This window comes from Centruroides sculpturatus, unplaced genomic scaffold (assembly GCF_000671375.1).
Source record: "Centruroides sculpturatus isolate CEXI.00-Female unplaced genomic scaffold, Cexi_2.0 scaffold1410, whole genome shotgun sequence".
Taxonomy (NCBI): Eukaryota; Metazoa; Arthropoda; class Arachnida; order Scorpiones; family Buthidae; genus Centruroides; species Centruroides sculpturatus.
In genome coordinates this window covers 1-17,432 of record NW_019392624.1, presented here as the reverse complement: position 1 = coordinate 17,432, position 17,432 = coordinate 1, and the positions used below count along the sequence as shown (strand labels likewise).

The following is a 17,432-nucleotide window of genomic DNA, read 5'->3' as shown; positions in this document are numbered from 1 at the left end:
TTTATTTTGTACGAACAAAATAAATATATTGAAAAATATAAAAACAATAAAAAATTATACTTCAGAAGTTAATTTAGTATCAAAAACATAAAATATTTGAGTAGCCCAAGACATAGCCAAAGATTGCAGTGCCACAGCACTAGCGAAAATTTAAATTTGCCAACTGGAATTCTTTCAGATTACTTACTTTCGGATAAATGACGCTCTACTGTAATAATAATGTTAATTACTTTTAGCACAATAATTTAAAATATTTCAAATTAATGATTTTTAATATTTGTAAGTGATCTGTAAATGAATAATTTAAAGAATTTAATATTATATCATTTATAAATTTAAATTTTTAAAATGCAGAATTGGAATCTATCAGTTTATAATAAATTATTTTTAATTTTTACATTACATTAGCAAAATTTTAATGATTTAAATCTGGAAATAATGACATTTTGTTATTATTTGTAATTTTTTTACATTATAAGTATTTCATACTTTTTTCTTTTTTTTTTTTTTAGATTATAAAATGGCCAGGAAAATGATTTTTGCAACTAGTAACAAGAAGAAACTGGAAGAAGTTATTGCTGTGTTGGGAAAATCATTTCCATTTCAAGTATGACTAATTTATTGTCTTATTATTTCAAATTGTCATAATTACTATACCTTCCTCTCTATAATCCTCAGGGATAAGTTTTTTTTGCCGGCAAGAAAAATTTATCGTCAAATAATTTATACAAGTTTGTGTTGTTTATTCCTTATTCTTTTCTACTATGAAATTGATATTTTATAATTTTATGCTTTCATATCATAATCAGGATTAATTTATCTAAATAGACAAATTAATCCTGCCTATGATACTGTCATGAAAGTAATCAGATACATGGAAACATGTGATATGGTCCAATGAATCAACTTTAGTTACTGTATATACAGGGGTTGGACAAAATAATTCAAACATCCATTTTGCATAGTCAAACTGAACTGTTTCTGAAACATGTGCAATCGTAGGTACCATCCTTTTTTTTCTTCTCATCAGTGTCAATAAACTTCATAACTTTTGCTGTTGATAAAGCTGTTTTTCTGTTCTTGGGGCATTATTATGTCAGACTTAACAGACTTCCAAAGGGAAATGATTGTTGGTGCATGCCCAGTAGAGGCTTCTAGGATCCAAGTTGCTGAGTTAGTGGATATAGCAAGATCTACTGTTTCCTTAATCACATTTAAGTATGCAAAGATAAGCAAAACATTTGCTGACAGAGTAGCTGTGTCAAAAGTCAAAGCTGGATATGAGGGACAAAAGAACACTTTGTCAAATTATAACAAGAAAACAAAACTACAGCCCACAAATTATTGTAGAATTGGCTGCAAGTGCAAGGGTATGAGTATCAGTGAAAACAGTCTGATGTGCACTGCATAAAGATAATATCAATGGCAAGGCCTCACTAGCGAAAGCTTTGTTGATGATTTGAAGCTTACAATGTTGACTGCCTTAAACCCACTATCAAGCATGGTGGAGGTTTCTGTATGATTTAAGGTGCAATACCATTTAACTTGAGTCTGCTAGTTGTCTATGAATGTTATGAATATAAAGTAACAGCCTGAGATATCTGTATATTCTAAGTGTGGGACCCTGGAATTAGTCTGAAATTAAAGGCAAAATGTATCTTATTAAATTATTGAAACAATGAGAGAATTAATTATGTAAGTGTCAAACTGTCAACACCAGACTTTGACGTCATCTCATTTATAAAGAATAGAGGAAAAATAATTTTTAAATTAAGAAGGGAATTGTTAAAACTTAAAGATGCAATAAGGAAAAAGGAAATGAAGGTAAAATATGAATGTGGGTGTCTTAGTCATCAATAAATCACAATCAGAGTTGAGAGTTTGATGTCAGATAAACCATTCCAGGCAGACCTTTCTCACAACCTGAACTGGTCTCAAATTCTACCTCAAGATAGGTAAGAGACCAATCAGGGAGCAAGATTGCTCAACTTTCCCAGAAACATTTAAAATTTTGGTGGTGCCAGCTGTTATCATATTTTATTCAAAAACTTCTTATATTTTAAATTATTATTAAATAGTAAAAAGCTTAATTTTGAAAGTAAGGGTGAGTTTTATAAAAAAAAAAAATTGGAAATGCTAATAACAAGTAAAATTGTCATTAAGTCTGACCTTACTCGAGATATACACAACCTCTTTATTTTCCCATATCCCCTTGACCTTTAATCACCAAAATTTAGTAGCATCAATTCCACTAATAATCAAACCTCCCTGCAAAATTTCAGAAATTTTTGACAAAAAGCACAGAGTTATTAAGCTTCAAACAGGATGAATAAAATTATACCCCCCACACAACACTAACATCCATACATACAGAAATTACCCCCTGAATTTGTTTGCATTTCTTAAAGTTTCAAGTGTCCTAAGTCCAAAAATGTAAAAATCTTTGGGAGTCATTTTTTGACTGATTGCCATACTTTCCCTCTTATATATAACAGCTGGGAAAGTAAAAAGATCTCCAATTAATTTAAATATTGTAATTAAGGATTTAAAAATAGCAGGTGAAATTAAATAAATAAAAATTATTAAAAATAATAATGAAAACTCTGGCCTTTACACCAAAATCAAAACTAAAAATAAAGTAAAATCAATTGAAAATTAAAACAATGTTTTTAAAAACTGTTTAAAAGTTGCTTTGAAATTTTCAAATTGTGAATCAAATTAATTTTAAAATTTATGTTATTTGTGTGTAGCAGTGACTGAATATTTTGCTTATAGTATTTATACAGTATAGATATACAGATTACATATTGCTGGTTAAGCCAGTCCAATGCCAGCTGGATGGTAATCCTAAAGTCACCTTTTCTACCTAAAATGGAGAAAGTTAGAACTGACTGAGCGCAATCTCTCATTGCTCTGACTACAAGAAAGAAAAAGTCCACTGTGGCGGACGTCACCTCATGTATGGGTGGTTGTGTACTTTCTGCTTTATTAACATGAAAGTTTCCAATAAACTATTATCTAATTGCTAATATAATTTTAAAAATTTTTAATCTTTGACTGAAACAAATAATTAATTTTCTTATAAAATGTGGAAGAATCGTTTTTAAGAATCAGAAATTGTGACAAGATTTTCTTGATTCTGATTCCAATACCCAGAAAATGTCTGATTTTTCCAATTCTGATTAATCATCCCATCATTACTGAAAGTATACAAGAGTAATGCAAGAGATGCTTTCACAACAAGAGCAAGAGACACTTGGATACTTGCAGTTCAAACTTAGAAGTATCATTCAAACTCTAAGTTGAATTTCTCTCAAATTTACTGCTCAAACTCTGGGCATTTACAGTATGAGGCACTACTGTTTAATGAAAATATATAATAGAGTTTTTATTAGAACATAATTTAGAATTAATGAATTTATACAAAACTTTATGTATTATTTATTTTATTTAACTTTATTTAAATATTATATACATATATATATATATATCATTTTTTCTACTCAGTTTTAATATATGCAATAATAATAATAATAATAATGCTGTTTATAATTTTTACTTTTAACTTCAGATAGAAAATCAAAACATTGATTTACCTGAATATCAAGGTGAACCAAATGACATTTGTATAGCTAAATGTAAAGAAGCTGCATGTATAACCCAAAGTCCAGTTATAATAGAAGATACTTGTTTATGTTTTAATGCTTTAGGAGGTTTGCCAGGACCATATATTAAATGGTTTTTGGATAAATTAGGACCAGAAGGTTTGCACAGACTTTTAGAGGTATTTATATGAAAATTATATATATATATATATATATATTTTTTTATTTATTAAATTCTTTTGTCGTGAATCATTTATAATTTTATTTCCTCCATCTGTTTTTTTTTTTGTTTTCTTCCTGATACGTTTGTTTCATAAAAGTTAGCTATTGATAACAGTAAACATTTGCACGTTAGTTTGCTTTTAATTGTCTTGTGTCAGTTAATCTTACAAAAGTTATCAAATATTAATTAGCAAAATGAAGGAACTCTACCAAAAAAAGATGAAAAACTGATAAAATTCAATAGGTAAGATATGCAGATTTTATTTTAGTATAGGACGATAATAAACACGGTGTTTAGAACTTTGGTACTTGTACTGTTTCGATAACATTATTGAAATTCTGTTCGTGCTTTTGTTGAGAGAGTATAAATCGTTCGCTGTGTTAGAAATCAATAAGATTGATTATGTGGATATAAGAAATGATAGTTGAGCACGAACAATCTAGAGAATGAAAAATAATATAAAAGATTGATTATAAAATTAATTTAAATACGAAAAAGTTAATTATTCTTAATTTTGTTAAACTGCAAACTCTCCTTGTTTACTTCTGTATATATATATTGTATTTATCATATGCATGTTTTTGTTGATAGGAAGAGCATTTCCTTTTTGATTATAGCCATTTATATTTTAATTCCAGGAATTTCTAATGAAATTTTAACTTTGAAAAATGGTTGGAAATTTTGTTATATTTTTCTTATTTTATATTTTTTTGTTTAGACTAAAATTTGATGCGAAATGTAATTTGCATTTAAAAAAAAAATTCTGTTTAACTTGTATTTCTTTGTAAAATTATTTAAAATCAAAAACTTTGAGAATTTGCAGCACTTTGAGAAGATTGCATTCTTTAAACATGACTGGTATCTATTAGTTTAATACTAGTCTTGAAAAGTTAACTGTCACTAATCTAGAAATGGATCTGTTTGTTTGAAAGGATAAAACTGAAGGGCCAGAAAACCAACCAGNATATGCCAAATTCTTGGGCTATGTAAAGGCTATAATTAAATATTAGAAATTAATTAATTTGACTAGAGGTAGGTAGTTATGCTGCCATCTCTTATTAAATTTAATGACCAATTCCAAATTAAATTTTTAAAATGTCTATATTAAAAATTAATTATTTATAATTATTAAATTTAATACAAGATGGCAGCATAACTGCCTACCTCTAGTCAAATTATTTAATTTCTAATATTTAATTATAGCCTTTACATAGCCCAAGAATTTGGCATATTGTTTGGTGTGTTTATCAGACATATTGGATAGTTGTTGTGATTGGAAAATTGAAATTGTATTGTGCAACTTGGAGCCCTACTGAAGAGGCAGTGTACTGGTGAAATGCATTTGGGGATAAATAATTTGTAATAAAAAATAGTCACTGTCAAAGGAAAAACTGGTTTGCTTTTTTAACTTTTTATTCTAATTCTATTTCATTTAGCAAATGGTTTAGAGTTCAGAAAGTTTTAAGCCTCTGTAAGTCAGAAACGAAGGAAAATTAGAATTTTCGTGTACACACTTGTACAATTAAGTAAGATCAGACATATTATCTGTGGTTTTTTTTCTTTCTGCAAATCAAATTTGCATTCCAGGTTGGTTCATTCCATGCTAGAAGAAAAGATGAAGATGATTCACGCTCCTTAACAATGTGTATTGTATAATTGTCTTTGAATAAACATTATATGTAAAATGTTTGAGTATGTTTTTCGACATGGAAGAAAAATTTTAAAATGTTAACAATATCAGTTGTTTACTATCAATAAAAGTGGACATTTAAATCATAAAGTGATTTAAATTGGGTCACCAAACTATGCCGGATCTAGCCTGCCACCGCACTGTGCCACAGATGAGGTAAAATATAATTATTTATATGGAAATAGTAAGTTATCTACAAACTATGATATGTAGAAAAACTTAAAACAAGTGTGCTAGAAGTAAAAATGCCAGAAGTGGTCCAATCTGATTTTTGCATCTGGCAGTAATATAATTTTTAGGAAAATCAGTGAAATAAAAAATTTGGCAACTTTTTGCAACTTTGGATATCAGAGTGCTTTTTATTTAAGTACCTATAATAAAGTTTCTAACAAAAGCGATTACAAGCTTGCTGCAACGATCATGTTTGTGTATTGGTAAATAAATATGATGGTTGTCTTTATTTGTTGTGTATTCAGTGTACTGTATTGAACAGAATGATTGTGGCCCGCATTCATCATTCTCTCAGTTATCTGGCCCACTGTGAAAAAAATTTGGTGATTCCTGACTTAGATGATTAAACACTCTTTAGAAATCATGCAGGGTCTGCCAGACCCTACTTTTTTAATCTTAAAACTGTGTAAATATGGATATTGTATCAAAAAAACTTTTTTCTTTTACTTCATTATTTGTTCACATTTTAATCATATAAAACACTTTTAGTTAGGAAATAACATATTTTTAAATTATTCTTATGTAATTTGATCAAAACTATCATAAAAATAAACACATTAAATTTCAAAGAGGAAAATTACACCCACTGACTTCAATTGGTTATTAGAATAAAGTTAAATATGTTTTAATAAGTCCAGTAATAAACTTTTCCTTCTCTAACTTTAAAAAAGTCAGAGAAGGAAAAGTTTATTACTGTAACAGGAGACCAAAACTAGGACCTGTAACATATATCTTTCAAAGAAGTAAACGAAAAGGAGAGATTTATGACTTGTAAAACAAGATTGAACTTCTGGCTTCTAGTTGCTTCCATCTATAGAATATTTTTTCTTATCTTTTTAGAAAGGTTTTCTTTTGTAAAACCTTGTTTCTTAAATTTTATAATTAAATTTTTAACAGTCAATCTTTTTTAACAGAAGATACACCNTTTTTTTCTTTTTTAATTTTTAAATTTTTACTTCTACTGATTAAATTTTTCCATTATGTTGTTGATTTATTAACACACAGATTTTTATCTGTGTGTAAGCAATGTATAAAAGAAGACTGTTGAAAACAATATTGCAAATGTATACAGTATAACATCTGAATAGTAGACATTGTCAGGATGAAGCAGTTTAGGCGGTACCATACATGTTGACAGTATACTATATTTTAATGCAATCATCCTGTAGTGAAGAATATGATGTATTACAAAAGCATCAAGTATGCATTAGGAATGTGAGTATACCAAAATGTATAAGAAGGATATAAAATTAAAATATATGTGATATGATTCAAAAGTTCAGGGACTGCAGTAATGTATGACAACAAAAGCATGTGTTTGAAGTTACAGTGCACGAAATGGATTCTATCAAACCACTCCTATGTGTTCAGGTTGGTTTTGCCCATGTCACATGATTAAATCGTGAGTGCTGTTGTTTTCTTTCGGAGATAGTTACCTTTGTTTTATGATGTAATAAAAATGGAGTTTCAAGAACAGCACTGCAACATTAAATTTTGTCAGCAATTAATGAACAAGTTGAACAAAAGTTGGTTTAGGTGGTGAGAGCTCAAATGTCTATGTATGAAGGCGATTTGCTAACTACTTCAAGGGGTGGGAAATTTATTTGGTATTATTCTTGCATTTATAACATCATTTATGATCTAAGCGACTAATAAAAATCAATATAGTGATTTGTCTGCTTTGTAGTTATCAAGTACAGTGGAACCTTACTTAATGAGCAAAACAAAATTGTAAAAAATGACTCACTCAATTAATTAATGAGCGATGTTTTGCATAATGAGTGATGAGGAGAAGGAAAGTCAGGATTTTGCGCATGCTCTATCATTCTGCTCACATCTTTGTGTCACTTGTGATCAAACATTTTTCCAAACTTGTGTTCACACATATTATGCATAAACATCAACGACCATCACCTGTTATATAATAAACATGCCAAACAATATGCCAAATTCTTGGGCTATGTAAAGGCTATAATTAAATATTAGAAATTAATTAATTTGACTAGAGGTAGGTAGTTATGCTGCCATCTCTTATTAAATTTAATGACCAATTCCAAATTAAATTTTTAAAATGTCTATATTAAAAATTAATTATTTATAATTATTAAATTTAATACAAGATGGCAGCATAACTGCCTACCTCTAGTCAAATTATTTAATTTCTAATATTTAATTATAGCCTTTACATAGCCCAAGAATTTGGCATATTGTTTGGTGTGTTTATCAGACATATTGGATAGTTGTTGTGATTGGAAAATTGAAATTGTATTGTGCAACTTGGAGCCCTACTGAAGAGGCAGTGTACTGGTGAAATGCATTTGGGGATAAATAATTTGTAATAAAAAATAGTCACTGTCAAAGGAAAAACTGGTTTGCTTTTTTAACTTTTTATTCTAATTCTATTTCATTTAGCAAATGGTTTAGAGTTCAGAAAGTTTTAAGCCTCTGTAAGTCAGAAACGAAGGAAAATTAGAATTTTCGTGTACACACTTGTACAATTAAGTAAGATCAGACATATTATCTGTGGTTTTTTTTCTTTCTGCAAATCAAATTTGCATTCCAGGTTGGTTCATTCCATGCTAGAAGAAAAGATGAAGATGATTCACGCTCCTTAACAATGTGTATTGTATAATTGTCTTTGAATAAACATTATATGTAAAATGTTTGAGTATGTTTTTCGACATGGAAGAAAAATTTTAAAATGTTAACAATATCAGTTGTTTACTATCAATAAAAGTGGACATTTAAATCATAAAGTGATTTAAATTGGGTCACCAAACTATGCCGGATCTAGCCTGCCACCGCACTGTGCCACAGATGAGGTAAAATATAATTATTTATATGGAAATAGTAAGTTATCTACAAACTATGATATGTAGAAAAACTTAAAACAAGTGTGCTAGAAGTAAAAATGCCAGAAGTGGTCCAATCTGATTTTTGCATCTGGCAGTAATATAATTTTTAGGAAAATCAGTGAAATAAAAAATTTGGCAACTTTTTGCAACTTTGGATATCAGAGTGCTTTTTATTTAAGTACCTATAATAAAGTTTCTAACAAAAGCGATTACAAGCTTGCTGCAACGATCATGTTTGTGTATTGGTAAATAAATATGATGGTTGTCTTTATTTGTTGTGTATTCAGTGTACTGTATTGAACAGAATGATTGTGGCCCGCATTCATCATTCTCTCAGTTATCTGGCCCACTGTGAAAAAAATTTGGTGATTCCTGACTTAGATGATTAAACACTCTTTAGAAATCATGCAGGGTCTGCCAGACCCTACTTTTTTAATCTTAAAACTGTGTAAATATGGATATTGTATCAAAAAAACTTTTTTCTTTTACTTCATTATTTGTTCACATTTTAATCATATAAAACACTTTTAGTTAGGAAATAACATATTTTTAAATTATTCTTATGTAATTTGATCAAAACTATCATAAAAATAAACACATTAAATTTCAAAGAGGAAAATTACACCCACTGACTTCAATTGGTTATTAGAATAAAGTTAAATATGTTTTAATAAGTCCAGTAATAAACTTTTCCTTCTCTAACTTTAAAAAAGTCAGAGAAGGAAAAGTTTATTACTGTAACAGGAGACCAAAACTAGGACCTGTAACATATATCTTTCAAAGAAGTAAACGAAAAGGAGAGATTTATGACTTGTAAAACAAGATTGAACTTCTGGCTTCTAGTTGCTTCCATCTATAGAATATTTTTTCTTATCTTTTTAGAAAGGTTTTCTTTTGTAAAACCTTGTTTCTTAAATTTTATAATTAAATTTTTAACAGTCAATCTTTTTTAACAGAAGATACACCTATTTTACTTTAAAAATTAATTATTCTTGAAATAGTAAAGAAAAGTCAAAATCTTTCATTCAATCATTAGTTTGAAGTAAATATTTTAGAGAATCATTATTAAGACCAACTAATTTTTGGTAAGTGATCATTTGGTGTTAAGTGAATTAAAAGTTATGCAAATTTTATACATTAAATGCATTTATAATGATAAACAGTTAATAAATTTATATATTAACTCAATGTTTTACTTTTGGAATGTTTTATATCTTTACAATAAGTTTTTATTGATAATGCTTGTGTGTATGATAACTCTTTCATTGTAATAATATTCTACATATGTGTAATAAACTGTACTTGTGTTAGTTTTTATTGCCTTGCACTGTTCTACCTATCTTATGGGCAATAAAGCAATACAGTTAAATTCAATGGGATTTAAATTTTACATGAATTAATTGAAATAATAAAATATGTAAAAATATTAATAAAGTATATTAAAAATATAATCAGTGATAAGATTTTTAGCTGTATATCCATGTAATGTAATAATAAACTGATCAATGTTAACCTTTAAAATGTTTAGTGCCAAAGACGCCTTGGAACATNTTTTAGATTAAACTAACACATTTAAAATATAATAAACAATTTATAAATTAAATTTTATAAAAAAAAAAGCGAGTCTTTATACTTCGCAAGTCACTGAACTTGTGAGAATTAGAATAGCTCGCTTTACGACAGTTTTTCGTTGTCAAATATAGTATTTTAGCTATTGTATCACATAAAGAAGACTTATAATATGCCATTTTATAGTCATAATATCTAAAATCTATGTATGTCGTAAAGCGGGAGTCTGTTGTATATATTGTAATCATGATCCCCTTGATCACGATTACAATAAGGTAGACAATGCATGCCCTATAAAAGACAATAAAAATATTTTTTTATTCAATTTTCATAGCATAATTCACCTGAATTTCTGTTCTAATATACCTGTCCGGGCGATACCTTTCTTGGAAGATCGCTCTTATTTCATGAATCCAATCCTTTCTTCTAAATGTCTTCCATTTTCTACATGAATTTTTTAAAATTAACAAAGTAAATTAAAAATATAATCAGTGAAAATTTTAAAACACATGTAAACATTGGCTGCAATGTTGCAATGGCCTTGAAAATTTTCAGTACATATCTGATAGAAACATTACTAGTGATGTAGCTACAATAGAGTCCCGCTAATCAGAACATGATTCAATCGGCAGAGAAAAAATTTTTTAGCTTACAAAATGTATGTTTTTTTGTATTTTCCAGTTAAATTTAAATGGTATTAATGGTACAAAAACATTTAGAATTCCACAAAATGATTATTGTGTTTTATTGTAGCACTGTATTAATACTTTACAAAATTAATAAATCAGTGTTTGACATGGCCTATTAAAACGGCAGATTTATATAGTAATTACACACAAAAACAGGAATAAAAGTCATTTTTCAGAAATTATTTATTTCTTCTATTTCTTAAATCTATTTCTTTCTTTTCACATAATGATGAAAGTCAACTATAAGATGCTATGTTTCGCCACTGCCTCATAAACATGCAGTCTGTGGGTGAAGTGCTAGGATGAAGTTCCTAAAGTGTAAAGATACAATACTTGTTTTTATTAACTGTTTGCACCCTTTATTGAGTGCAAGTTAGATGAAATAAAGAGTGGGGTGCTGATGTCATTGATGGTGTTGGATCTATATAAACCAGACCTGTTTTACTGTTTGCTTTTGCATTATTTCAATTATTTGGCTAATCCGAACAGGGCTCGGTCCCAATTAGTTTGGACTATCAGGACTCTACTGTATTTAAAATATTTTCTTTTATAGTTTTAAACTTTCTTGTATTTGAATCAGATTATCAAATTTTGATAATCTGATTCAAATACAAGAAAGTTTAAAACTTAAAACAAAATATTTTTAAATCTAATAAGACAGTTTAAAAAAAATGTTCTTAAAATTTTTAAAGTTTGATCTTTTTTGTAGCATTAGCCTTTATATTAATTTAAAAGAAAAACAGAAATGTAATTTTAAAAAATTTTATCTTTAATATAATTTAATTGATTACATATTTTTAATATATAAGGAGTTCAAAGGCTGCCCACTCCAGTATCTCTTGTCACTTTTTGAAACATTTCACATCTGTGTCATAATTTATAATAATATATTATATAAACAACATTATTGTTCAGAATTATTTAATTAATACTCATAAAACTAATTTTTTTTTAATTTAGTAAATAATAATTAATTGTAAAACAAAAGACAATGATGTAATTAAAACAATGCGAATGAAATCATTGAGCAAATGCTGTGGCATTCTGTGAAGCATGAGCACTAAACTTTTCAGTGTATAAAAGTTTTTTTTTTTTTTTTTTCAAGATTTCAGATTTTTCTGTTAATATACTTAATGTTCCTTTTCAACTGTACCATTGTATTTTATCTGTAAACATCTGCTTCTACTCAAGCATTTCATCTCAATGAAACCAATACAGCTTTATTATATAAGAAACTGGTATTGTTTAAGTCTTAAAATTCCAATGTAAGATATTTTTTATTAAAAGAGAACCTAAAAAATTGTTCAATTAATCAATAGTTTATATTAATTGTTTAGAAAGACTGAATTAAAAATGCTTATTATTATAATGTATGTAATTGTACCCATCTGAAAATAGAATTTTAAAAGAATTTTATGTATAAGTTTGTTCATAATTATAGAAGTTAAAAAATATATTTTATAAGAGTTCAGTAAATTATAACAATTTTATATCAAACAGAATGTAAATTTAAATAATTTCAGATATCAATGTATGCTAATTGAGTTTGTTAAAAAAATTTTTTTGGCAGAAATGATTAGGTTATCATCAGTCCTCAGTCTTCAAATACACTCTGTTGTGATCTATTACTAGGGCATGCAAAAATTTGTATTTATGTCTTCACTAGAGAATTCTTCTGAAATGCTGTTTAGTTCCATCTATACAGCATCTCACATTTCTGAAATTGACTGGTTGTCTACCTTTCAAAGCAAATTTTAATTTGGAGAACAGGAACTGGTCAGTTGGGGGTTTCTGATCCCAAAATTAAAATTTGCTTTTAAAGGGACAATTTTAGAAACCCTAGAGGCTGTATGGAGGAACTAAACAGCATTCCAAAAAGATCCTTTCATGTTGGAATGCTGTTTAGTTCCTTAATTACTAGAGCATGCAAAATTTATATAGATAACACGGCTTGTAGCAACTCACTATTCTCACTATTACTCACTAATTTTGAGATCTGAGTATATGTTACATGCTATAAACTGTATTCTGGATACAGTTATGACATGTTTACAAGTTTGTGATAATTGATTAATTGATAAAATAGATTAGGTAATCATTAATGACATATCCTCCTCGCAAAAGTTTATCATGGCACCACCTATTGGCCAGACAAGTATGGTGATGTGAGTAAAAGGGTTAGAAGGATTAGTGATTTCCCACAAAGTTGTCTTGGAGAGCCAGCAGAGTCATTTTATGTAACAAATTTGGAAATGAGCCAAGAACTTTCTCAAACGTGCATTATTTTTACTTCTAAATAAAAATACTTGTTTGTGCTAATTTTACTGCTGTTTTGAATTTTAAAAATTGATTTTTCAAGATGAGTCAGTCTCAATATTTGTGGCTTAAGTGGATAAATTCAAAACTTGGTTAACTCATGATGATGATGATATTTGTTCATTTTGTTCAATCATTTGCTGCATCTCATTTAGTGTTAAATACAATGTAATTAAAGCATTTACAAGGCATGCCAATTGCAAGAAGCATGAAAAAAGACATGCATCTTCCCTCTCCCCCAGCCAACAAAACAGTTTTTAAAAATGGTGACCATAGATGACATGATGGGATAGTTATAATCTTATTTTATCCATTAGTATGTATTTTCTATTAACAGGACTTATTGAACTGGCTTTAAGGATAATGCAACTCAGGTAAATTAAATAAAACAAAAACTTTATAATCTGTGAAACTGAGTTGCATTATCCTTAAAGCCAGTTCAATAAGTCCTGTTAATAGAAAATACATACTAGTGGACAAAATAAGATTATAATAAATTAAGGACATTAAGGCATATTACTTTAAATTTGATGGGATAGTTCTTTGAGTAAAATGGAATTAGCTGTAATTTCTTTGATGGTGGTGTTGCAATATTAACTTCATCTGAAATATGATTACAAATTTACTTTGAAGTACACAATAAAAGCGTGCATATCCACATGTAAATGGAGAATTTTCACATTTCTTTTGAAAGATTAATTCTTGATTTTTCAATTGGTTTCCATTCTTAAGCTTGATGTTTATTAATTAATGAATGTACTTTGCTCTAATGTAAGTCATTAATTTTTCCAAACTAAAATAAACTTTAGAAAGAATTCAAAAGAATTGGAATCGAGAAATTTTATGATTCCATCACTAGTAGAAACAAACATTATTGATCATGTACAAATAATATAGATAACTAGAAGAAATTACAGTAAAAATAAAAAATTATTAATCCATTGTAGTTACATATATCAGTTCCTGTATTTTTTTACTGAAAGGTTTCTCACTTTTTGGTCACATTTTACTCACTATTTCTGTCCAAAAACTCACTTTTCTTACTAGTTTTGACTTACATGTGTGCTAAGAGCACTGAGACAATGAAAGACAGTGGTGTACTGTAGTGGAGGCGGCAGGGGCAGCCCGCCCCAGGTGGCACTTTTTAGGGGGTGGCAAAATTTCACAATAAATAATAATAATAATATGTTGTAGAAATTTGAAACATCCTAATCTATACTTGCATTGCGCCTACGATAGTGCTATTGTCTGGACAGTCTGGGAATCGGCTCACCAGGTGAACTAGTAGCTTTTTCATCCGAGGGATTCCTGCGAAACCTATTGACCTTTTTTTTTTTATTTTTGCTTTTGCTTGTACGATTCATTCGCGTTCATATACACCACTAATATCCAACAGAACTATTTTAGACAGGTCGCTGCACTACCACCGAATTTTTCGTTACTTGTTCTGTGACAAAACTGAATTTTGGTCTTTTAAATTGAAATACCTAAATAAGGGGGGGGCGAAATTTTCCTCCGCCCCGGGCAGCTGACACCCACGGTACACCACTGATGAAAGAGTTTATTTTGGAGATTGATACTAAGTGAAATCATTTCTGCTAAAAAGTTTTTTTCTAAATTTAGTCTGTGAACATAGTAGATGCATCTTGTATGTTGATGTTTTGCTTTTCAAAAATGATGTATGTTAAAACTCAACTATTGTTATTTAAATTTAAATTCCTTCAACTCTTATTCAAAGAATTATTATTTGTAATAATGAGACTACTATTAGTTGTAATAAGAAACATTATTTTTATTCCAATAGTTACAAAAATTTTTGTAAACAAAATTAATGAAATATTGAATTTTTACATTGTTTTTTTCATTTTAGGGGTGGAAAGACAAAACTGCATATGCTATTTGTACTTTTGCATTTAGTGAAGGACCAAATGAAAAAGTGTTGCTATTTCAAGGACAGACAGATGGTGAAATTGTCTATCCACGTGGTGCTAGTGGATTTGGCTGGGATCCTTGTTTCTTGCCATGTGGATATTCCCAAACTTATGGTGAAATGTCTGCAGAACAAAAGAATAGTATTTCACATAGATTTAAAGCTTTACAAGAATTAAAAAGTTATTTCGAAAAATTATAAAATAAAGTTATTTATTTATTATAATTCTATTTTAGTGTTAAATATTGTTATATCAAAAAAAGCAAAGATTTTTGAGATGTGCATAATTCATTCTGATAGTAAATAATCAGAAATGATTTCTTCACTGTATTAACATTAACATATCATTTGTTTAAACTTTTTCTTCATAAAAGATTTACAGCATGTTTTAATACCCTCCTTGACAGTTTTTCAGCATTAAAATTCAAACAAGAATGATTGCATACATGGCAATTCTATAATTGCATACACTGTTAGCAAAAGAATTGTTTGCATACCACAAATTTTAATCACCAAACAAGTAAGGTAATGTTCAAAACTTACTAAAATGTATATATTATATACTGCAAACCATATTGTGTACAGTCGACCCCCCCTATAACACGGGTTCTTATAGTTTGGATTCCTATATCATGGCGAAAAAATCGCGACAGTATTCGTACAAACATGCTAAAACGAACTCCTATAATTTGGTAAAACATCATTGTGTCGCGTAAAACTCGTGTCGCGACAGGATTGGTCGAATCTAGACCAATAGTGGACATTGCACAAACCGTTGAGTTTAAACGAGCAGCGGACCTACTAAAAACCATTTATTATTTAACGTCCATAAAAATTATATTAATGATGTCTCCAAAGTTCAGCAAATTTTTCGCAAAAAAATAATTTATCAGGAATTACGCGAGTGCCATTTGATGACAAGCTCCATGACAAAAACAAGCTTTACGACAAAAACAATCACAGCCCGTCACGTATGCAGTAAACTGCATACGTGCCGGGCTGTGATTGGCTGGACTCGTAGAAAATGGATTCATAAAAACCAGAAGGTATCTACCGTGTTATAGGGGGTTGACTGTATTTGTATACATTGTATTTATTTTAAAATAAAAGTGAATCTTCAAAAAAGTCATCAAACAAAATACCATTGAAAATTGTGCAAAATGTTTTGCACAATTTGTGCAAAATGTTTTGCACAATTACAATTTTCAATAGTATTTTTGTTTGATGACTTTTTTGAACATAATGACAAACATTTTATAATATAAACATATGTTTATCAGATTAACTTTTTAATACTTTGTACCAATAGAACTTCCTTTTTGTTTATTAACTACTTTTCAATGACAAGGCATACTTGTAACTAGTTTTTCACAGTTGATGATTAGTATGAAATAAAAATGACCATCTGTTTCAACTCATACATTTCCAATGTTTCTGACAGAACCCTTATATGTTCCAAAATTTTCATTAATTTTACCAAAGATGTGCTATGTTCAAATTGTCTTTAAACCATTCATATTTTTTCAGAGCCATGTCAAAAAGACTTAAATTATAAATTACCTTTAATTATTTTACACTTAAAAGTACTTATTTTACTTTTAAGTGTAAAATAATCAAATTTAATATGTTGGCCATGATTTATATTTTATATTTACTTAAAAATATAAATTACCTTTTAACAATCTTGTTTTTTTCATTATTTATGCAAATAATTTCACTAATTCCTTTTTACAAAGGATAAAAATGAAGTAATCAGTATTTTCAGTACTTTGCCAATAATTTTTAATGGTATTTTGTTTAAATGATTTTTTTAAGATCATATTATTTTTATTTTAAAATAAATACATACAAAAAATATATATAAAATAATATATACCACAAATCATACTCTACGTTTGTAAATAAGTTTAGAAAGTTTCAAACAACATTTTATTATTCTGTCAATTAAAAGTGAAAAATGTGTGGTGGCCAAGTTTTTTGCCTGACTGCAGCTGAATGAGGTAATGTATTCAGATGTCATCACTTATGAAAAATTATCCTGGCTGCCTGTTGCTTTGGAGAATATGAATACAAATTTGGTTATAATTCATAATTGTATTTGTGAGGTCAGCCAATTTGGGGTGAGGTGTTCGACAGCCGAGCGGTTCGTTCTGTCTTGTGGGCGCAGAATGACTCTTTGAGACAGGTTTACCATTTTTAACCCATTTATTAAATATATAAATTTTCTTACAATGTCTTATAACGAGGCGTAATGCCTATTCAAAGGTGGGAAACGAATCCTTTCCAAAGATAAAAGTCCAAATGTCCAGATAGTCGTTTAGGTT

General features: G+C 28.6%; 1 protein-coding gene across 1 annotated transcript; it reads left to right on the top strand.

Annotated features, from left to right (window-relative positions):
• The first annotated feature begins 483 nt into the window (after window positions 1-483).
• LOC111617751 (inosine triphosphate pyrophosphatase-like) lies at window positions 484-15,761 on the top strand. Its single transcript, XM_023359039.1, has 3 exons — window positions 484-607; window positions 3,572-3,784; window positions 15,049-15,761. The coding sequence occupies exons 1-3, from the start codon at window positions 521-523 to the stop codon at window positions 15,307-15,309; spliced, it is 561 nt and encodes a 186-aa protein (XP_023214807.1). The 5' UTR covers window positions 484-520; the 3' UTR covers window positions 15,310-15,761.
• Window positions 15,762-17,432: the final 1,671 nt, after the last annotated feature.

Bases quoted from the DNA above. Each gene is read 5' to 3' on its own strand.
- LOC111617751 (XM_023359039.1), top strand. From the start codon at position 521: ATGGCCAGGAAAATGATTTTTGCAACTAGTAACAAGAAGAAACTGGAA. The intron at 608-3,571 runs GTATGACTAATT...TTTTAACTTCAG, and splicing joins GAAAATCATTTCCATTTCAA to ATAGAAAATCAAAACATTGA. The intron at 3,785-15,048 runs GTATTTATATGA...TTTTCATTTTAG, and splicing joins GTTTGCACAGACTTTTAGAG to GGGTGGAAAGACAAAACTGC.